General features: G+C 35.6%; 1 protein-coding gene across 5 annotated transcripts in view; it reads left to right on the forward strand.

The window, feature by feature from the left end:
• Positions 1–7329: 7329 nt before the first annotated feature.
• The window catches only part of Lerp (lysosomal enzyme receptor protein), a 268742-nt gene continuing 252551 nt past the window's right edge, over positions 7330–23520 (forward strand). For 4 of the 5 annotated variants that reach the window (XR_011335691.1, XR_011335690.1, XM_069843905.1 and 1 more), the window contains exon 1: positions 7352–7810. Coding sequence is in view for 3 of the 5 variants with exons in the window: in XM_069843905.1 (XP_069700006.1) it covers positions 7662–7810 (149 nt within the window). In the remaining 2 variants the exon portion in view is untranslated. Of the gene's footprint in view, positions 7811–23520 lie in introns of all 5 variants that reach the window. The other variant, XM_069843904.1, reaches the window with a different exon arrangement.

Here is a 23520-nt window from a genome sequence, read left to right on the forward strand (position 1 = left end):
CCATTGTTGTGGAGTAGTCATCACTTCAACTTTGAAAATATATTGATTGGGACAAGTAGCTTGGTTAACCCGTTTTTTCAGTTAAATTAAAATTCCAGTTGCTTAAATTACTATAATATGTAGAGCTATTAGTTGTTTAGTAGTACCACAGTCTAGTATATACAGTCACGAAGCTTGAGTTTTGAGGGTGCTAGGAACAATAGACTGTGCAGGTACTGTTTCACATTGTCTGTAATGAGGCGATATTAGCAATCCTAGTGGTTAGCAACTATCTATGGATGCATATTTACTACGTATTGAGCTTCGTGACTATATACTAGACTGTGGTAGTACTTTAACTTTTGCTATTAATAGCTTGTAAATATATACTCCTGGTCACTATTTGTCACCTTTAGAAGATTATTTTCAATAGAGACAAAATTATGATACTAAATATACTTAATTTTGTAGTTCAATCTAACAAAAGATTCAATCTTTATAGTTTGCACAATCAGAGTTACAGTCATTCCAGAGTGCGTCTGGAAACCAATATCTTTATTTTCATTTTTTTCATAGTACTCTTACCAGGATCTTTTTGAACTTTATGATAATAAATTATGCACAATACTGTAATACTTTAACATGACTCAATAATATACCAAGCTTTATAATAAAAACCCAGTAAAAGTAATGCTTTAACTAACAAAAAAAAAATAAGTCAAATTTAGCTGTTTGTGATGACCCCAACAAATATGATACCCTTCTCACCCCATCCAGTTGCTCTAAACAATGCACCATTAATTTCTGTTTCTTTTAGATCATCATTAATAGTTTCGTGTCACTGCAACTTTGCTATATAGGTCTGCACCCAGTCTTGTAATTTCATAACTTTCAAACCTCTTATCATGCACATTAGAGGTGGGGTGTGATTTGAAGACCTGTGATTTTATCGTTTTGATAGGTTTGTTATGGTTGCGACTGTGACTGTAGTTTGAAAATCACAGCTCCGAAAAATCGCCATCTCTGTCCGATATGTTACTGATAGCCTAGATAACTCAGTGCTATGTTAAAATCAACAGCACTTTGAAGAGAACAACCGCCAGGATCACCATCCGTCCACCGTAAATGAACACAAGATGGCAGTATAGTCGCTAATGCAATTCAAATGGGAATTATGACGTGACTCCTTATGTAACAACTAGATGGCAGCGTAGTAAACCTGAGAAAAGTTGTTCACCTCAAAGCCTGTAAGGCCAATCTATCTGGGTATATATGATCTAGGCTGATAGCAATGTTGGCGATTGATGTAATATGTATATGTGACAGCTCCAAGTCAGCAGATTCATATGAACTTGATGGACAAAATAACTGGGATCTAATTAATTATCATCCCACTCTACAGGTTAAAGGTCTGCAACTCTTTGATACTCAAGTTATAAAAAATACGCCCACACATTGTGATAAAATCGTGTCTTTGTTACTAGCTGCTCTAATCAGCATAATAATTATGGCACAAATATGCTAATTCGCAGAAGAGAGAGAAACATAAACATTTGTCAGCTCGTGATGGGAAACATTTGCAATCGCCAAGATTCATCAGAACACAAAAATCGCAGTGATTTTTCTGGAGTTGCCGCAGTTCGAAGCTGTGATGGCAAAACACTGCCACACCCCACCTCTCTTGCACATCAGCAATTTTAAAAATGCATTTTTTTTTTTGCAATATTGACTACTGTAATACTATTAGGCAAATTAAAGTAAAATTGTAGATGCAACTACGATATTTGATATATGTTAATTTGTAGAGAGATAGAGTTGCAGTAGGAAAGGTCTGATAGGAAATTCATTTACGTACGTTTTTTGGTAGAATTTATTGATTGCATAATGATGTCTTGAATATAATCACGCAGCAAACCAAGTGAGCAGTTTGGGTTTACAAGAACATCTTTGTCTTCTACGAATTGAAATGTAACAAAAGTGAAATAAATATAAGTTCTGAATGCGTTTTATTACAGAAACTGGTTAAATTAAAAATAATGTGAAGTTATTTCTTTTGGACAAGTAAAGTATAAAATAGCCACAAAAGACTATGGTCGGAATTTCTGCTCTTTAACATGAATTATATAGTCTACATCAATAATTTTCTAATAGTAAATATTTCAATAATTTCGATACATACCTGCGTACTTAACTCTTACAAACATTTGGAAGCATACATTGGATTTCATACAACAATAAAATCTGTTGGCAGCCTGTGTAATATATAGAGAAAAACATATGACTGTTATATCCCATTTATCAGAATATTTAAACTCATAGTACGCTACAATAATAATTTTCGTAGTATACACTAAATAATATATTTTTTTTTTTAAATACCACAAATTAATTAATGTGCCAATAGGATACTGTTGGAAAATGTATTTCCTAAAAATCTGTTTGAAATTTTAAAGTTGTCTTATTTTGAGATATACTGTGTGTGTGTATATCTGTGCTAAATAATTTTGTTTAATCTTGTGAATTCTGGAAACATCAAAGTTTCATGTCGTATTGTACCAATATACTCACGAGATAGTTTTGCAAATAGGAGAGTCCAGAGAGAAAATTCATTTACATACATTTTTTCCCTTATGTTTCAGAATACCGCATAAGGACTTACCATACAAAGACTATACCACTTAAAAATGATTTAAAACCCATGTTTTTTATTGATGATAGAAGGGTAGGTAGATAAATAAATAAATACATAAAAAAGATGTTCCTTGCGCCAAAAATAAATAATTCAATAATGCAATAACGAAATATGTACTTATGCTGTATTCTGAAATCGCTCCAATTGTATGTTATTATGTAACACTTAGCATTCAGTATATTAAGTAAAATGCATACATTTTATTTCCCCACACTTGTGTGCTGTGCACTGCTGCCCACTTGCAAGCATGGAAAGGTAATATGTATACACTGTATATTGTAAGTTTGCTTTAAGGAAGTGGTGATACTTAAAAAAAAAATGCTTCAGATGCTGATAAAGCTTCCGCCTTGTTTGAGGATGGTCACAGTCAAAGATATGTGACCTGAGTTCTTGAATTGCATCATTCATCAATTCAACAAGCTATCAAGCTTTTCAGAGAGACAATGAAGAGAGGAATATGGATGAAAAAGTGTCACATTGGCAAGAGACGACCGTTTTATTGTGCTTCATGATTGCCACTTCACTACAGTTGAGATATGAAGCACACACCAAAGAGTAAAAGATGCAGGATATTAACGTGAGTTGTAACACCATCAGGAGAAGACTGAAGGAAGCTGGATTTCGATCTTGCAGGCCGGCAAGAGACACGCAGTTGCTCCAAGAGGATGAGATTTCCTGCCTACATTTGCCATTGAATATGACACCTGTAGACCAGAACAATTGAAACGAGTACTCTTCACAGGCAACAAGTCATGGTTCTGTTGTGCACCAGATGGGTGCAAAAGGGTTTAGAGGAGACATGGAGAACATTTCATACCTTGCAGTTTCATTCCCAGAGTGAGTTTTCTAGGGGGATCTGTGATGGTGCGGGGAGACTTTCCTTATGATGGCCACGCAGATCTTGTTTTTATTGATGGTGGTAGCAAGGTACATTGAAGAGGTTCTGGAAGAACATGTTGGAAAAAACTTCTTATCGATACATGATAATGCCCATCTACATACCGCAAACGTTGTAAATGAATACTTGCATCAACTCAGGCCGAACAGGATTGAATGCCCAGCAAGAAATCCCGACCTTAATGCAATAGATCATATCTGGAGAATGATAGAAAGGCGTGTCAGGAGTCTTATTCGTGTATCAAACAACCTGTGGTAACTTCAAACTGTTCTCCAAGAAGAGTGTGATATTATGAATCAAATCGTCTTCCAGAACGTCATCAATGGAACGAATCGTCATATGGCAGCTCCCATTCAAGCTCGTGGCAGAAATACACATTACTAAAATGCGCTGTTGTCAGAAAAAAAACATTAAAAGTTTATTGTTTGTTATGGACAATATGTTAACACTTAAAAAATGTTAATTTATGTGATGTTTATTTGTTTCATTCTTAGGACATCCTTCCAAATCTGATAGATGTGGAGAACAAGCAATAATAATAATCAATATTTCAATGAATTTATATTTTTCCAAATGTTAATGAAATTAAAGTGGCTCGATTTTTTGTCACTGAGCATATAGCATATATATATATATAAGGCCAAACAAACAGACAACTAAGGGTAGCATTGTGCTGTTAGCCTGCTAGATGGCATTAGAATTAGAAGTGCTGTTTGCTTAGCTGGTACGCTAGTTTATTTCTTTCTTTCTTTCTATACCAGGGCAAAGCCCTAATTACAATAGACAGTACAGATATTTGTTTAACAAAACATAGAATTGCATATAACATGAAAAAAAGAGATAAAACAGATACAAATACAAGATACAAGTGTAATTACAAATAAAAATTAAAAATGAAAAAAAAAAAACAAATAGATACTACCTAAATAAAAGACACAGATATAGAAATAAATGAAAAATACCAAATAAAAATAAATTAAAAGGAGTTAAGTATAGATATCATAGCCAAAAATGTAAAATGTAGCTATAATTGGCAAATTACAGAGTAAATATAACACTATGTTAATAAATTCAATATACAGTATTATATAGAAGCCTAATAGGTTTAATTTATTTATTTAAAAAATTCACTACTACAGAACACGTGTTCCAATTAGTAGGATATCTGATTATAACTATAACTAACATGCATCTAGTTATAGTTATAGTCAGATATCCTACTAGTTGGAACACATGTTCTTTAGTAGGTTGGTCCCATCTTTGTTCCAATCTGTCTCAGTGGCAAAACCTGCCTGTCTGCACTCTCCTTTACTGGAGGAGTCCCCTTGGTTGTAAGGCAACACACATTGTTGCAGCATGATGGCCACCCAGCACATTTCACGCATATAGTAATGTTCATACATTCCTGAACAGTGTCTTTCCAGAAAGGTGGACTGACCACAGCAGACCTATTGCTTGGCCACCAAGAACTCTTCACCTCACCAGCCTGGAGTTTTTCTTATGGAGTTACATGGATATGTTAATGTATACCACTTCTGTAAACGTTAAGGAGGACCTAAGAAACAGGATTTTGGCTGCAGCAGATTCAATATTGCTATCTCTTGGATCTTTGACCATGTTTTTTTCTACATACTAAATATTTTGAGCTAATGCCAGTAACCTATTGATTTTACTTTTACTACAAAGACAACTCAACACACTATCAATAATATGATTATTCTTTAACTCCTACGTTGAAAACCAAGTTATTACCAGTATGTTAACAATTAGATAACATCTTCGGTAACGTGGGTTACAAGTAGTTAACAAGCAAACAAATTGATTTATTTTTGTAAATTATTATTGCATAACATTTGGTGTGCTGTTAACACAGCTGAAGGATTTTTAAATGATTACATTAAGAAGATGTCAAGTAGTAATTTAGGAAGATTCAGTATTGGTTTAAATTTATAAAATTCAACTCAATAAAATAATTTAAATTATTTTGATGAATCATTATACTCTGCTCAGTGATACAGTCAACTGGGTTATCTTTTGGCAATTACAATTAATTCCATACCACATTCTAATTGCGTTTAACTTCTTTCCGCATACTGGGACAGATATGGCACATACCAGTTTTATATTCATGTAACTTATAATATAAGCATATAATATTTCAAACTGCATACTGGGACAGATATGGCACACTGTCAAGAATTGGATTTGACCATATGTGACATCAGTTGAGAAAGAAAGAACTACTTAAGTTATCTGAATATAAAACTGGTGTGTGCAAGACTGTTCCATGCTGTAAGGGGTTAAAATTGTGTTACAATATTTTTTAGTAAAAATTACTCTTATTGACTCATCATTTCTAATATCTTATCACTAATCATACTTTGTACGAATTTATATCAGTGTAAGTAATCTTGTATTCTTGGCTCGTAGATTAACAATTTAATTTCAATCATTTTTATTCTGTTTGTTATTGTGGGTACATTCTGTTTAATAAGTCTACCCAGTTTTCAGCTCTGTAGAGTAATATCAGTCTAGTATATACAGTCACGAAGCTTGAGTTTTTGAGGGTACTAGGAACAATAGACTGTGCCAGTACTGTTTCACATTGTATGAGATAAGGCAATAGTAGCAATCCTAGTGGTTAGCAACTATCTATGGATGCATATTCCCTACGTATTGAGATTCGTGACTATATACTAGACTGTGGTAATATCAGAAGGTCCACTGCTGTGGGGGTAATAGCGCGTCTGACCGAGAAACGAGCGGGTCCGGGTTCAAATCCTAGTTCGGGACAAGTTACCTGGTTGGGGTTCTCCCTCAACCAATTGAAACAGAAGTGCTGAGTGACTTTCGGTGTTGGACCTCGGACTCTTTTTGCCATCATTAATTCACATATCATCATCATCCATACTATAGCCCAGATTAAGTTCACAGTGTGGCAGCTGTACCCTACTTATACAAGAGTGCAGCCGTTCGGCTACCCAATCATAGGAGTGATAAGCACAGTAAGCCTTAGGCTGCAGTTCAAGCTTTCAGGTCCCTCCTCAAACAAGAGAAAAAAATTACGGAACATTAATAGCAGGGTTTGTCATGTCTTAATTCCGGGCAACTCTGTATGCTGTGGTTGCAAATCAGGTCCGTATAACTTAACAGGATATACAAAACATAAATTCGGCCGCGAATCCAGGTGGCCCGGATTTGTTTCCCGGTCGGGGAAAGTTACCTGGTTGAGGTTTTTTCTGGGGTTTTCCCACAACTCAATATGAGGAAATGCTGGGTAACTGTCGGTGCTGGACCCTGGACTCATTTCACCGGCGTTATCACCTTCATTTCATTCAGACGCTAAATAACCTGAAATGTTGATACAGCGTCGTAAAATAACCTACTAAAAAAATAAATTCGGGTACGTTAGGATAAATTCAGGGAGAATCTGGAGACAAGGTAATGTTGCACTGCGATACATTTTTCAATCCGCGTGTTGTCTCCGAAAAAATTGGAACATTCTGTAATCTTAACATATAGAAATAAAAAGGGATTTCCCCTCGAAGATTTTTTCTGAAAGTACGCATTTTTTTTTATCTTTATTAGAAACCAGTATTATTAAGCTATATACGTATACATGTACATAGGCCTATATAATAAGCGTAATCCCTGATCACATATACTATGACCTAGAGAGTAATTAAAAGAAATATGAGTTTAAAATCCATATTATATTTTATAATACCCGGGACATTTGTTTTCCACTTATGTTTTTGTTGGATAACAAATTGGCAGCACTGAAAATTATGAACAGTCGTAAAGCGATGCCGTATAATGTGCTTTGTAGGTGTGGTGTTATTTGTCTATGTAAACTTAAAACCTTATGATACGAGTTACTTAAACGGGTAGCGTAAGGTTTGACTTGGAGTTCAGTTGGTTGTGTTCTAATGATTAGTGGTAATGAATCTGTATATATGGTTTTTCTAATCCCGGTTGCTGACAGTGAATTGGATACAAGACATTCCGGAGCTGGGTTAGCAGACCAATGTGTGCATCAAATCGTGCAGCGTAGGCTATAAAGTGATAAGATTCTTTCTCGTGTGATATATAATGTTAGTGATGGAGACGTATAGAGAAATAACAGTATTTCTTATTTTCATATTTTCATTGTTCGTATGTTCAAAAAGTGGACATAGTCATTCAAACTGCAGTTTCAAATTCAATTATAATAATCAAGAGGTTGTATACAATTTCACTCGGTGAGTAGACGCTATGTTACTGTCATATGATTTTTCATTAGTTGTATTTATAATCAGAATTGACTTTCTTGGCAGATGTTATGTAATTCAGTGAAGGGTAACAACTATTATGATGTTTGTTTCTGTAACAGCTTGCAATAATAACTTACCGGCAAACAGAATTGTGGCCTATTCCGAAGTTATAATTATAGGCCTACACCAGACACTTTCCTCTCCTTTAAATTATTGTTTTTAATAGCATTCCTTTAAGCAGAAAATTCGATTTACAGTTTTGCCGTTTTGAAAAAAAAATCTTGCAACTTTTCGTGCGTATGTAGCTAGAAAATGTGTAGGTTATACTATTGACGCAGTATGTTGTTAATGTCACTATATAGCTAAGATCGTGTATCTGTATGTGAACTGCTTCTCATTAAATAAGTATTTTCTTCATACGCCCATATTATGTAAATATATTTACAATATTGTTTTATATTTACTTATTTATTATGTTGAGACGGCCATCTTTTCCATTCTGTGACCGTAGCGTGCTTAATTTTAAGTGAAAAAATATCTTTAACGGACAAGTCTAGTTTGTTAGAGTAATGTCTTTCTTTGTATTGAATATTGATAATATATCATGGACTCATAATCTTTTATTAAATTTATTTGCTTCGTTTAATTGAAGTGGGGAAAAATGGAAAAAAAAAATCGCGAACAAATCAAAGTAGTTGTAGGCCCTATTCTGTGCATCCTTGGATGTTTATTTCTATTTGGAGTTTTATTTTACGACGCTGTATCAACATCTCAGGTTATTTAGCGTCTGAATGAAATGGTGATAATGCTGGTGAAATGAGTCCGGGGTCCAGCACCGAAAGTTATGCAGCATTTACTCGTATTGTGTTGAGGGGAAACCCTGGAAAACTTCAGCCAGGTAACTTGCCCCGACCGAGATTCGAACCCGAGCCACCTGGTTTTGCGGTCAGACGCACTAACCATTACTCCACAGGTGTGGACTGCTGTGCGCATTGAATGTGTAGTGTATATTAGGTAATACACGGTGTAAAATTTTTGGGATTCTTTTTATATAGAAAAGCAACACAAGAACGTTAGGTCTAATTTGTGCTAAGGAAATGTTGCAAGGAAGATCTCGGGACCATTACGTATAGGTCTAAGTGACTAGAGATTAATAGACCTTTTTCTTAAATATGCCTTCATCATTATTTCAAAATACAGTACATATTTCAACGTTTTTTTAGCATGAGGTAAGTGAGGAGTGCAAGAAACTGCTTAGTCATAATATAGTCTATTGTATACTTACACCAGGGACGCCCGTGAAGGAGGGATTACTCCTCCTGAGAAGTCAGTCTTTTTATTTGTTAATATAATTATTTATAAAATTAATTAAATGTGAAGCACAGGAACGCCATTTCATAATTTAAATTAAGAAACACGTCAAATGAATTATCTTTGCACCAAAAAGCGAATGCTCCCTGGACCAAAAATACACAAATTCAATCTTCTAACACGATTTCGTTTAATACTTTCGTTTTATAGTTTATTTCAGCGATTTTGAAAAAGGTAAGAAGTGGCGTTCCTGTAATTCACAATCACCTAAATTCCTAGTATAGAGTCTTCAGGAATATTGCATTTACAAAAAAATTAGTAGCAAATTAAGATTAACATTCTGGGTAGCGAGGAAGTATTTTTTTTTACTACCGAGATGAAAACCTGTTGATGCTTCTGGCTTTAACGTATTTTACTCTCTGTAAAGTTGACTGATGTAGGCTAATACGTAATTGTTCAAATCAGTGGGTGTTCTTTACACCCGTTTTGCCTTGAACTTCATAATGTGTGTGTTCTTTTTTTTTTATCAATTACTGATTCGTTTTTCGAGTACAGTGTTATTTCAGTTGATTGAACTGTTACATACTACGTACATAGTGTGATAGATTAGATCTAACTTTCGAGGGGGATTAGATTATAGTCATGTGCATTACAGCACCAGTTGGTCTATAGTGCCTCTTCTTAAACATCATATACCGCACTTAACAGTGTTAATTTCACTTCTGTTTCTACAGGAAATCTCCACACAATTTTTGCAGATATGCTTGTTTACTTACGACTTTTAGAGAACCTGGAGGTTCATTGCCGTCCTCACATAAGCCCGCCATTGGTCCTTATCCAGAGCAAGATTAATCCAGTCTCTACCATCATATTCCACCTCCTTAAATCCATTTTAATATTATCCTCCTATCTACGTCTCTATCGGCCTCCCCAAAGGTCTTTTTTCCTCCGGCCTCCCAACTAACACACTATATGGGCCCTGAATTTCTGGATTCGGTGATACGTGTTACATGTTCTGCCCATCTCAAACGTCTGGATTTAATGTTCCTAATTATGTCAGAGGAGGAGTACAATGTATGCAGTTCTACGCTGTGCAACTTTCTCCATTCTCGTGTAAATTCATCCCTCTTAGCCCCAAATATTTTTCTAAGCACCTTATTCTCGAACAGCCTTAACCTCTGTTCCTCTCTCAAAGTGAGTCCAAGTTTCACAATCATACAGAACAACCTGTACGTAATATAACTGTTCTATAAATTCTAACTTTCAGGTTTTTTGAAAGCAGACTGGATGACAAAAGTTTCTCAACCGAATAATAACAGGCATTTCCCATATTTATTCTGCGTTTAATTTCTTTGTCTGACTTTACGTATTTTACATAGCCTATATTAAATCTATTTACTACACTACTGCCTTTAGTATTCTATTAGTTTTAATTGAGGTAAGTTAAATTGCCACATTTGTATTAAAACAGATTTCGTACTTGCATTGAAATGTGCGCACATACGACATTGTATGTGATGTCTTATAGGCCTTTTTATGTCATCGAACTTCTTGATCGGGAAAATAGCTACTCTTCCTTGGATACTATCTTTTTTTTTTTTTTTTTTTTTTTTTTCCATATCGTCTTAAATCATCTGGAGAGAAAAGTTATCTATCAAATTTAGTTGGGTCTAGAAGAAAGATCTCAATAGACACAAATCCTTTTTTATATTTTCAGGCTTCATTCCAGCCTTTCACACTAATCCCAATATTCTTGAAAACTTTTCCTTAGTCAGTCATCCAGGTCCAATGCCTTAACGAACTCTGCAGTTCTTTATCCCACATCGTTTTTATTGGTCCAGACACACACTTATCAAGTGGCTGAAAACAGTTAAGTGGCTGGGCAGTTTAACAAGATGCATTTTTGAGGAAATAGCGTCTTCAATTGTATGAAGGCTAATGTGGTTAGCTTCATTGGTATTTTCATCAAATATCAGCACTGCTTCCTGGTCTGGTGGAGTGTTCTGTTCGCGAAACTTTTGAACATGTGGAATAAATACATCAACAAACCAATTATAAAATAATGTTCTTCCATCCATCCATTGTTCGATGTTCCATATGTTGTACCAGGAAAAGTATCTTCAGACGCCCAACGTCCTTGGACTGCTGCTCCCTCATAAACTATGAATGGTGCAATCTCCTATAATGCAAGCTAGGCTAGAACTGTGGTGCTCTTCCGATCAGAACCGCCCGAAACTCGATTCAGAGACTTTTCTTTTTCCCCAGTGGCCTTCAGTTTTTCTGAATCACTTCCTAAACCTAATTCATCATAAAAGAAATACGTTACATCAGGATCTCTTGCTAACATTAGTGATTTTTGAAGATGTTCAGGATTTGTTGATGAAACTTTTGTATTCTTCTTAAAGCCACGGTATCAGTCACCACATGGCACATCTTTAGAGGAATATCGTTAGTTCTCACGTAATTAGCTACAAAGTTCTTCATATCCACTTTATGGTATGAATAACGAAGTTTTGCGTGACTATCAGACACTGAACAAATTTTTGTTCTGTTTCGGAAGAAAGCTGTACTTCTTCCAGTTGCACTTGCACTGATGCACTCCACCTCTTTGATGGCTATAGGAATCCCAATCTCTCCTTGGCTTTGCGATAACTGCAGTTAACATTTTTTTCACATCTGTGACAGCTTCTCTAAATCATCTGCAGTGTAGTTTAAGTGGGAGCCTCTTTCTAATATAATTTCGTAATTTTAAAGATACCATGGAAAGGTATGATGTCATATCACTTAATAATCTCCTCAACTAACCCACTAACCTTGTCACATATGTTCTTTATGGGTTAAATGAAGGAGGATAGCTAAGCGACATTAAGTCGAGGTATGTTAGTGAGTTAGTTGCGGAGATTATTTAAGTGATATGACATCAGAGCTTTCCATCGTATCTTTAAACATTTTTACTTGGCTATTTAATCAACTACGAGGTTATTTAGCGTCGATGGGTTTGTTGATAGCCAGATGGTATTTGGCGAGATGAGGCCGAGGATTCGCCATAGATTACCTGACATTTGCCTTACGGTTGGGGAAAACCTCGGAAAAACCCAACCAGGTAATCGGTCCAAGCAGGAATCGAACCCGTGCCCGAGCGCAACTACGGATCGGTAGGCAAGCGCCTTAAACGACTGAGCTACGTCGTTGGCGTCTTTAAAATTATCATAATTTCTTGTCATTTTGATTGCCTACTGAAAAATACTAAAAGTAACATCATAAAACATGTTTACAATTACCCCCAAGTAACTAAAACTATGGGGAAAAAAGTAAACACTTACGGTTATATGAGATCTAAAAAAAATATTATAATACAAATGTTAACTACAAAAATTACAAATCATTTAAAAAAATTGGCGTACGTTTACTTACAGACCCAAAAATGAAAGTGAAGCAAAATTCTCTCTCAACGTTTCTTTGCAGACTCTTACAAAATAACCGTTCACAACTAAAAAGTTACTGCCTTTTGGCGCCAAACTACTTTTGTAGGTTAGCCAACATGACAATCTCAATATTCCTGGAGTTGAAATTTTCATATTGACAGTCTCATATTTCTCACAGCATTTGTTAAACTATAAAACGTCTTTGGTTTACAATTACCCTGGCCTACCCTAAGTAGCACAATGTGTCCGACCTATGGCTAGAGAGGCAAGGAATTATCTAGTTAACATAGAATTGTTTAATAATAGGACAATACTTGTTTGTGTGTAATTTTTATTGAAGGGAGACGAAGCTTTATAGTTTTATTCTGTAACTAGATCGGTCATTATTGAACTACGTAAACTAGAGAATTACCGAAGATTCGGTATCTTCGATTCCTATTTAGATAGGACGTTTGCCTGTTTTTAACTGTAGTAGTCAGAAAAATTTCTGTGTGAGCAGTTTTTTTATATGTAATAGAACTGTCTAAAATTTTATTGTGAGAGTTACTCTAGTTTTCATGGAAAGTGGAGTAATCTGTTCATCCTGTTATGATACTTTTATTTTCGATTTCATAATGTGAAAATTCATTTGCTGCTCTGTTCAAGAAGTTAACGGTTTATTATACATATAATATAAACGAATTAGGTAATTTTTACACTAATTGCGCTAATGTCTACCGGTATGCCAAAAAATTGATCAAATGACGGAGAAAAAATATTTATTATTAGTGGGCTGTAGGCCTAATCGTCCTACTAAACTGTAAACGTCGGCTGCCTTTTGATACTCAAGCTAACACCGCTCAACGCTTGTCATTTTACTAGTGTTTCTTACTAAGCGCGCCAATAAAGTATAAGTCAAGGTTGCAGAATCTCTTATTGTACTGTATTCTAATAGTTCAGTTCAGAATGTATTGGTATTAATTATTATACAGACAGAGTCTTTTGGATCAGTGGAGGAAGAGGTCGAGGTCAGCAATCAGGTCTCATCTTCACCTTAGAAGCATGTCGCATGTAACAGACAGTGTTATGGTCGCCGCTATGATTAAAATTGAAATTAATATTAGTAAACTTCTTTTGTCGTCATCAATCATTTCTAGACATGATACTTTGTTTTATACTCCACGTAGAGTTGACATGGACATGTCATTTGAATATGCTAGCAGGCATGCCAGAAATCAGACACTGAGTGTGCAGTGTATGTGTGCGGAACGCCGATCTGTGCAGATTGCGTCATTCACGTATTGCTCTTACCAGTTCTTAGCCGGAGGGATGTACAAGAATCTATTCTGTGCTTCTAGTGTTCAATTAAATTGACATTTGGACATTATAAACACACTTAGCAGAAGGACAAAAACACAATTATTGCCAGTGTCTATATCTGACAATTGTAATACAAGAAACAATAGACTTACTCAGTTATAATTCACAAAGCAGTCGTTTATAAAGAATCATTTTTATTTACATGATTTGTATACAATATTTGAAGAAAAAAAAAAATATATATATATATATATATATATATATATATATATATATATATATATATTGCAGTAATTTCGAAACAACAAAAAAACGAACACAGTATTTCATTTTACGTAGTAGTACTCATTATTTCAAAGTAATAGGGTAATACTCTTTCATTGTTCGTCAAGAATTATTGGGACCATTGGTGCACAAATGTTAAAGAAAATATTTTACTCCCAATTACATGCAATAGGACATTGTGAGACTTTTACACTGGAATCATTTCCTTCCTGTATGTTAATATAAATTCACATTATTATTAATAAATTGGATAAATTAAGCTTGAATTTAAATTTACACATAGTTTATTTGGAAAACGTTGAGAGCAAGTATCAGCAAGTTGGGAGCGTTACTGAAATGAGTTAAAAGAGTAGTTCACAAGCTGTGAAGCGAGGACATTTTCTTTATGTAAGGTTTAAAGATGTATTAACGTAAGTATATTAACATAATATTGTAACGTGAGATGGAAAATTTGCCATTATATATTTTTCCAGAAAATTTTTCCGCCTTACAACCTCAATAGCTTCACATGTATTCCTCACGCAGTATTCTCATCACTTATCAGCTTATCAAATAAAAGTTGTAAGTCGTCTAACCTTTGATGGCTGTGTTAGTATAGACTCCAAAACAATGCTATTGTCACGTTTGTCTTGGCGTGAGAGTACTGATTAAGAAATAAAGAGCTGGCGAATATCATATTTTGAGAACTTTACTAATCTGATTTAAATTCTCACATCACTATTAGGTCAACATGAGATGATGAGAGCCTTTCATTTTAAAATAATTACTGTTGTCTGAGGAAAACATTATAACAGTTATGTTACATGATTCGTGATTTCTCTTCTTCGTTATATCTGTTGATTACTCACTTTATTTTTCATAACGCAGTCACAATCTCAGCTCAATGAGCACCCGTACTGATCTGTGTTACTGAAACCAAAGCTGTTCTGCTACTGCAGATAATGTACAGCCCTGTCGCGTTCCCCTCCAAGCCGATTCACTCCCTCCAGGTAGAGGAATAGGAACTGCACATCGCACAGAGATAAGTGTACAATGTGCAAGGTTTTGGCATGCCTTTGCTAACGTAATAATGGTAGACATGTTACCTCTTCATATGATTGGATCGGCATCTGAGAAGGCCTAATTAATAAACTCTTACCGCGCTGGGTAACTTTCGGTGCTGGACTCCGGACTCATTTCACCGTCATTATCACCTTCATCTCATTCAGACGCTAAATAACCTGAGATGTTGATACAGCGTCGTAAAATAACCTAATAAAATAAAAAAAATAAAATAAACTCTTACCGGCTTCAAAGGAAGGCGTCCGCTTTGATAGAGGCTGAGCATCAATTGAACGAGGATACTATGCACCGGGGATCCACAATTTGTTTGTTTGTTTGCTGTATAAAGCCAACAGTAAATCCGTGACTTGCCGACGTTAACCATTTGAGTGGGACGATAATACGGGACATTCTGTACACCAGGATCAGATTTATCATCTATATGCATGAATTCCGAAGTCAGTAAGATTATATTTTACTTTTTATTGTTCGAAGTTTCGATTATGCCAGAAATAATGCACCCTCGTTTACAATGAACAAGATCATTGTGAACAAAACGCTTGTAAATCTAACTTCATTATAATATCGATGTTACCTTATTCATATCAATATTCGGTGCAAGCAGGCCTATAATATGCAGATGTCTTACATTCACGATCTTGCCACTGTTCCGAATATGAGAAACGTATGATTTAAATAAAAAAAATAAAGATGAAATAAAACCAAGTACAGCGGTAATAGAAGTGGCAACATTTATTTTTAAAGTACGTGAGTATATTTATGATATAGCCTACCATTTAATGTGTAGCGTAGTAATAAGCTCAATACTGCTGCAACAGTAATAAACATGAGAATATAAAGGAAATGTTTACAAAATTGCTGATAATTTTAAGACGAAGTATATATTATTTTGATTATTGCTTACAGGTGTTACGGAGAGTTGACATTTATACTGAACTAAAAATAAACATTATTGTACAGACAGAGTCAAGCCTAAGTTATGGGCATTCTCACTGAGCCACGAAGTTGCTTTTTGACGGACGTCGTGTTGGGTTTTCCAGGTCTCTTGTTTACTTTAAGCTCTGCAAAGGACGTATTGCGTGGTTTTCTTAACACTTGTTGCACTAAGCCGACGACACAGTTTTGCAGACACTTTACAGTCTCATAAGGGGAGTCCACAGTCAGTGTTCAGAATGTTGATTTTGTTGAACTTCCGTGGGGTCGAATGGGCTTTCATTTTCGAAATGTTAGTGTTTAAATTTCCTTGTAACCGTTATAAGACTGAAGTAAGAGGTACTTTTGAGATAAGGCGCTGGACTAGTACTCTAAGCGTTGATGGTTCGAGTTTACTTTTCGCCTAATATACAGGATGTTTAAAAAATACGGGGCATAATTTCAGGTATGTATTTCCCACATGTAGATGATCAAAATAGTTCATTACAACATGTCCGGAAATGCTTCATTTCCGAGTTATGGCCTTCACAACATTGAAATTCACCGGAACGTTTTTCTTTCCGCAGGTCGTTGTCATTACAGAAGATGTTCAAAATGTCCACCTCCTGCTTGAATACAGACCTCACATCGATGTCTCATTGACCTGCGAACACGATCCCAAACTCCAGGAGTATGTCCTCAGAACATGCCACAATTCGATTCCGAAGGGATTCCAAATCAGGCACCAGAGACGAATAAACCAATGATTTTAAATGGCCCCACAAGTGGAAATCGAGAGGGTTCAGATCAGGTGAGCGTGGAGGCCAAGCAATTGGGCCAGCTCTACCTATCCATCGATCAGGAAACCTTCGATCCAAGTACCGGCGAGCCGTACGACTGAAGTGTGCAGGAGCGCCATAGTGCAAGAAGTGAATGTGTTGACGATTGATCAGTGGAGTGTCTTCTAAAACATGAGGTATGGTGTTTTCCAGGAAGTTTGTGTACGCCTGCCCCGTAAGTCTGTTTACAAGTACCGTACATGGGGTCCAACTAATCTATCACCAATAATACCGGCCCACATGTTGAGGGAGAACTGCACCTGGTGATGAGATGGAACAGTTGCACGTGGGTTTTCATACGCCCATACATGCTGATTGTGGAAATTTGTTATGCCATCTCGTGTGAACTGTGCTTCATCTGTAAATAATACTAAGGCAGGAAAGTTCGGATTTACACCACACTGCTGCAAGAACCACTGACAGAACCTAACTCGTGCAGGGTAATCTGCTGGTGACAGGGCCTGTACACGTTGCAAATGATAAGGATATAATTGATACTCTTTCAACAGTCTTCAGACAGTCGTATGAGGAACATTGACTTGCAACGCTACTCTTCGTGTGCTGATAGAAGGAGTCATGTTCACAGCCTCCAGAATCTCCTCCTGTACTTCTGGAGTTGTAGATCTTGGTCGTCCCCTTCCCAAACCAGGAGAGTTAAATTTTCCATACTCGCACAGACGGTAATGGAGACGTACAAATGTCTTCCGATCTGGACATTGTCGCTGTGGGTACCTCTCCTGGTACAAACGACGAGCCAGCGCAGCATTGCCGTCCGCCTTACCGTACATGAAGTGTATCTCTGCCAGCTCTTGATTTGAATACATGTCGCACAGTCTAACGCCTACACAACACTGAATGTAACCTTCGCCTCGGAATGAACTGTCAGAGTGCCCTCTTAATGTCTCCTTTGACGGCAACGACCTGCGGAAAGAAAAACGTTCTGGTGAATTTCAATGTTGTGAAGGCCATAACTCGGAAATAAAGCATTTCCGGACACATGTTGTAATGAACTATTTTGATTGTCTACATGTGGGAAATACATACCTGAAATTATGCCCCGTATTTTTGAAACACTCTGTATATATAATTCTAATTTTTGTTTCGCTGTTTTTTTTTTTGTTAGTTTATGTGCATATTTTGGTTAGTTCCTGTCATTTTAATATTTTTAGCCTCGTAATATCGTGTACAGATGATATTTTGTGACTACTGTACGTACATACTTCAACAGCATCAATAAAAGACAAATTTATCCTAATAGGAATTCCTACAATATGAGAAGAGAAAAATGTAAGTTGTGCAGAAAACTTATCGATGGTTATTTGTTAAGACACCTTATCCGCCAAATTACAAATTTTACAGGAGACTAAAAAAAAAAAAAAAAAAAAAAAAAAACTGTTTCATCCTTGTCCCTCCGTAGTATTAATAATGAAATTGGGACTTAAATATGTCCGAAAGAATAGAAAATGAATGTACCATGTATCACACATGAATTATCCTCGGTTTCGTTAATATGGTTCTTAAGATGTTTTGTTGGGCGGAGTATTTCTCGCTATTATTTTCTTATGAGTTAAGTTGTTTTAATGGACTGATATTAGTGGTTAAGATATTCTCAGATATTAAGATAATTTCAATTATAGAGCTGCTCCTCGAACTGATGCACGCAGGTGCGGCACTACTTCTGGACTTCATAGAGGTGACCATTGTTCCTCAGGAGTAATGTAAACAGGTCCTCTATTGAATGTGTGTTAATTATTTTGCTGGGATATGGGCTTTATGGGTTAAAGGATTAAAAGTCTGTGCATTTTTATTTTATAACTACAGAGCCAAACTAATGATTAATTCATTCATTTAGTGTTTTGCCCAAGGGCAGGTCTTTCACTGTAAACTCAGTTTTCTCCATTCTTTCCTATTTTCTGCCTTCCTCTTTGTTTTCTCATATGATCCATATATCTTAATGTTGAACTAATGATTTTAAGGAAATAATTTGAAATATCATAAAAATTATCACTTCAGATGCAATAATAAATTGATTAATCAAGAATAATTTCAAGTAAAGTGTTACATATTGTTTATATTACTCGTAAGTTATAGTCCATACCTGTGGAGTAACGGTTAGCGCGTCTGGCCGCGAAACCAGGTGGCCCGGGTTCGATTCCCGGTCGGGACGAGTTACCTGGTTGAGATTTTTTCCGGGGTTTTCCCTCAACCCAATGTGAGCAAATGCTAGTTAACTATCGGTGTTGGACCCCGGACTCATTTCACCGGCATTATCACCTTCATCACATTCAGACGCTAAATAACCTAAGCTGTTGATAAAACGTCGTAAAATAACCTACTAAAAAATAAAATAAAAAAAAAATACTCGTAAGTTATAGCATTGGTTAGTTCACAATTTTTTATTTCGAACTTTAAACAGAAAATTAAACAAATTGCAATTTTATGTGGAAAGTTAGGTTAAATTTTGTATTGAAGAATCCACGGAAGACTTTAAGACTGACAGGTTTATTTAAGGCATATAGATCTGAAGTTTTGCAGCGGTTCTTATAAATCCTATACAAGTGTACAACATTTCTTAGATAGTTTGGAAGATAACTTACTATATGGTTGTCTGATTCCTACAATAATGGGAAGAAACAGTTGGTAGTCTTCTAATAAACTGCATAACAATTTCAGCATCAGCTTGTTCGGTTTTGTTTTTCGGTAAATGTCAGCCTCTAGCATCATCTTTTGCTAATTTCAAATCATTTGACGGATTTCTGGTGTAGCGAAGGGTCATCTGGGAAATGTTGAGAGTGACCAGCAAAAATTTCTGACAACTTTGGAGGCTATCACATATTTAAACGACTTTGATTGTCAATTGTTTTGTTTTCTTGTTCTGCCAATACAAAGAGACGAGGAATTTTCCTCTACTTACTGTACGTTAATTCTTTACTCATTGTAGTCACAAGCTGCACTGATTTCAATAGTATAGTAAGCAAACTACAGTGATGATTTATTCGTCCGCAGTATGTTACAACCATAGTGATTACGACAAAAACACCTGCACTGAATTAATGAAGAGAAAAAGCGCGAAAGAGATTAAATACTCATTATTGTACAGTATATATATATATATATATATATATATATATATATACATATATCCCTGTTTTAATACCATTGTGTTTGTACGTAAAATTAAACTATATTCACAATGATTACTAATTTCTGTAATCAATTTCTGTGAAGTAAACAGAAAAAAAGTTGATTATCTTATCGCCTATTGCTAGGAATAGGACCCGAAATAAATATCTTAACAACCATAAATTTCATCTTAAGAGCTGAAATTTCTATCTTATGAGCCACTTGGTAACAAAATATATTTTGATTATTTAGGAACTGGGCATGTCTTAAGACGATTTGTTGGTACTAAAATAATTTTTAAACAGTTAAGATAAAATGTAGGCCTACTCCTTGTTTTCTCATTCGATATTAGATACTCGCTTACGCTATTTTTCCAGACTTTGCGGCATGGTTTTTCTCTTCATTACGTAAAAGAACGCATTTTTGAAAAAGGGGCGCTTGAGATGTTCTGCCGATCACCCATCGTATATTTTAAATATTTAAAATGAAAATGATTTCTGTATTATGTGTATTTAATGTCTATTCCACTTGCGTGATTCGGGTCCCGCATATTGCGGATAGGTGGCAGGACTGTGATCCTTTTCAAGTTGCACCTCACTTCGGCGGGCCACGCTGTGCATGATGTAGATTTGTGGAGAGTTATGTCATATACTAGACTGAGTGTACACTGGCACCAAAAAGTATTGACACACTCAATATATTTGCTATAAGGTCTGTATAAAGGGCAAATTTAAGAAAATAATATGTTTATTCCGTAACATAATGTAAAATGCATTGCATAGTAGCCATTCTCTTGTTTTTATAGCGATGTGTTTGGGGTGTTGGAAACGGAAGACCCCATCCAGGCTGAGCTTGTGCACACTGTTGGACAAAATCTCTCACAACACAACAATAAATTTGTACTGATCCATTTCTCCATCAATAAAGGCCAGATTTCTAAATCCAGAGGATGTCATGCACCTCCAAACCATAACATGCCCACCTCTATGTTTTCTTTTGGAACTACATATGTGTTGTTGTAATTCTGCGTTAGGTTTTTGCCACACTTTCTTCCGTCTTTCAGAACCAAACAAGTTGAATTTTGACTCGTCTGAGAATATGACAATGTCCAAGAATTCCATTGGTTTTCCCACAATATTCCTTGCCAAACTCAAGGTGTTTCTTCCTGTTTACCTAGGAGATATATGGTTTTTGCTGGAAGACCTGCCTGTGAATGCAGTAACACAACTTTATCTCGAACAGAGGATGAATGTTCACCTTTCTTCGGTCCCATGGTGACAGTAACAACACCACACGACTGACTAATAAAAAACCTTAGTGAAGGTACAATAACATGAATTTGTGTTTAATGCTGTTTAAATGACAGAATGTACGATGGCGCCACTGTGCCAATAATTTTTTGTTGATTCTAATGCTACATTTTTAATTTCTAGAAAGGTTGTTTATCGTGTCAATGAATAATTTCGTAATTAAAATCGTTTAACTACCTTATCTTTGCCATATATATAAACTGCATTTTCAATTGTCTTAAATTGAATCCAGTACTACAACAAAATGGGGTGTGCTAATAGTTTTTGGAGTCAGTGTATGTGTACGTATCCGTGTAATGGGTGGTTGTAGTGATGATGAAGGGAGAAAGGGAAACCCGGTGCCCGCACATAGCCTAGTTCTGTCGAATAGTACCAAGGAAGCCGCCAGGCTTAACGTCCCTGCCCGACGGATGAATCACTATCAACAGTGATATATTGTCTTTTTCTTCATATACACTGCGGAAAGATTTTGAATTTAATCCAGGCATACTGGTGCACCGCCGTCACTCCTAGTGCCGAGGTAGAAATTGTACACGAAAATCTCTGACCCCACTGGGAATCGAACCCCGGCCGGCTGATCTGGAGGCAGACGCTCTACCACAGAGCTAACTCGGCGGATTTACTGTATCATAGGGGGGGGGCAAAAAAAACACGTGACATTGGAGTAATTTTAATGGCGTCCATAATATCGTGTTTATCGTCTTTTTTATCAGCACAGGTTTCTAATTGCACACTACTTCGAAGTTTTATCTTCTATGTGTCCTTCCTTCAGTTTCTGCCACTACGCTTCTTCACTGTTGCTTTGCTTATTGGGGAAATAGCAGCCTTTAATTTTCGAGATATTAGCTTTTGAATTTCCGTACAACGCTTACAAGCTGTAAAGTACCGTCTAATTATGTCGGTCCAGTAGCATAGTGGATAAGGTGCCGAACTAGTAATCGTAGAATTATGGTTCGAGTATAGTTACCAATCAGTTATTATTTGATTTTTTAAATTATTCTTTATTCTCATTTTTTATTTCAATTAAAAGACTACAGGAGAGTAAAGTTCTAGAACCATTTTTCCAATAGTCCATTTCAACAGTTTTTGTATAAATATAAATATTATTGTTCTGTTTCATAAAAGTATTGGTTAATAATATTATTTATTACTGTAAGCGTTCATAATATTGCTAAAATAAATAATAAATAATATTAGTAAAGTGTTTCATAAAGTAGCAAAGGTATTAATATTTATTAATATTGTTACCGTTAGTTCCATGAATGCATTTTAACTACTAATTTCATTATTAGTGAAAAGTAAATGCAGTTTAGGGTTAGATTTCGAACATAAAACAGTGGAAACATTTGAAATGCATAATTTTGACTCAAATAGTGATGTCTCTTCGAGCTCTTTTCACTTTTCCCCATTTTAAAAAGTATCAGAGACAAAATTAATGACCATCTCTCCATCTCACAGGCGCCAGTGTAGATGGACCAGGTTGAAATTGAAAGCCATCAAATCTACTACTACAGTACCGTACCTGTTATGCTTAAAATGAAAAAAAAAAGAGAGATTTTTTAAATTTAATTGGGAAGGAGGAACAATTGGAAAGGATGAAACCTAAATTAAATTACAATATAGAACTGTTATAATGCAATTATTTTTTACATTATTTTATGTTATCATTCGAATGATTGAACTTAATGTTTATCCCTCCTTTCACGTTATCATTTTTTAAATTATAATTGTTGAGAAATATATGCCTAGGCCTATTAGTCACAAGTTTCTCTGGTTGATTTAAGAGTAGTTTTAAAATAACATAGGATATCTACATCATAATAGTAGTCTACATTATGCAACGAGCCTATAATGGTAGTAATTAAGACTCGAGTATGTTTATGAAACGAGCGCAAGCGATTTTCATAATTTTCATACTCGCGTCTTAATTACCATTATAGGCAAGTTTCATACGACTTTTTATGCTCGATCATATTTCTAACTTGAAATTATTCATAAGTATTCATGTTATTCTTATCTGATTGGGGAGCGGAACTGACCTTGTGCAATATCTCGTAAAGATATGTGAGATGTGCGCAGACGCGAAAGTATTGATTTTTTCCTAGAAACAAATGTCATTGACCTTGATATAA

The sequence above is a fragment of the Periplaneta americana genome, chromosome 13 (genome assembly GCF_040183065.1).
Source record: "Periplaneta americana isolate PAMFEO1 chromosome 13, P.americana_PAMFEO1_priV1, whole genome shotgun sequence".
Taxonomy (NCBI): domain Eukaryota; kingdom Metazoa; phylum Arthropoda; class Insecta; order Blattodea; family Blattidae; genus Periplaneta; species Periplaneta americana.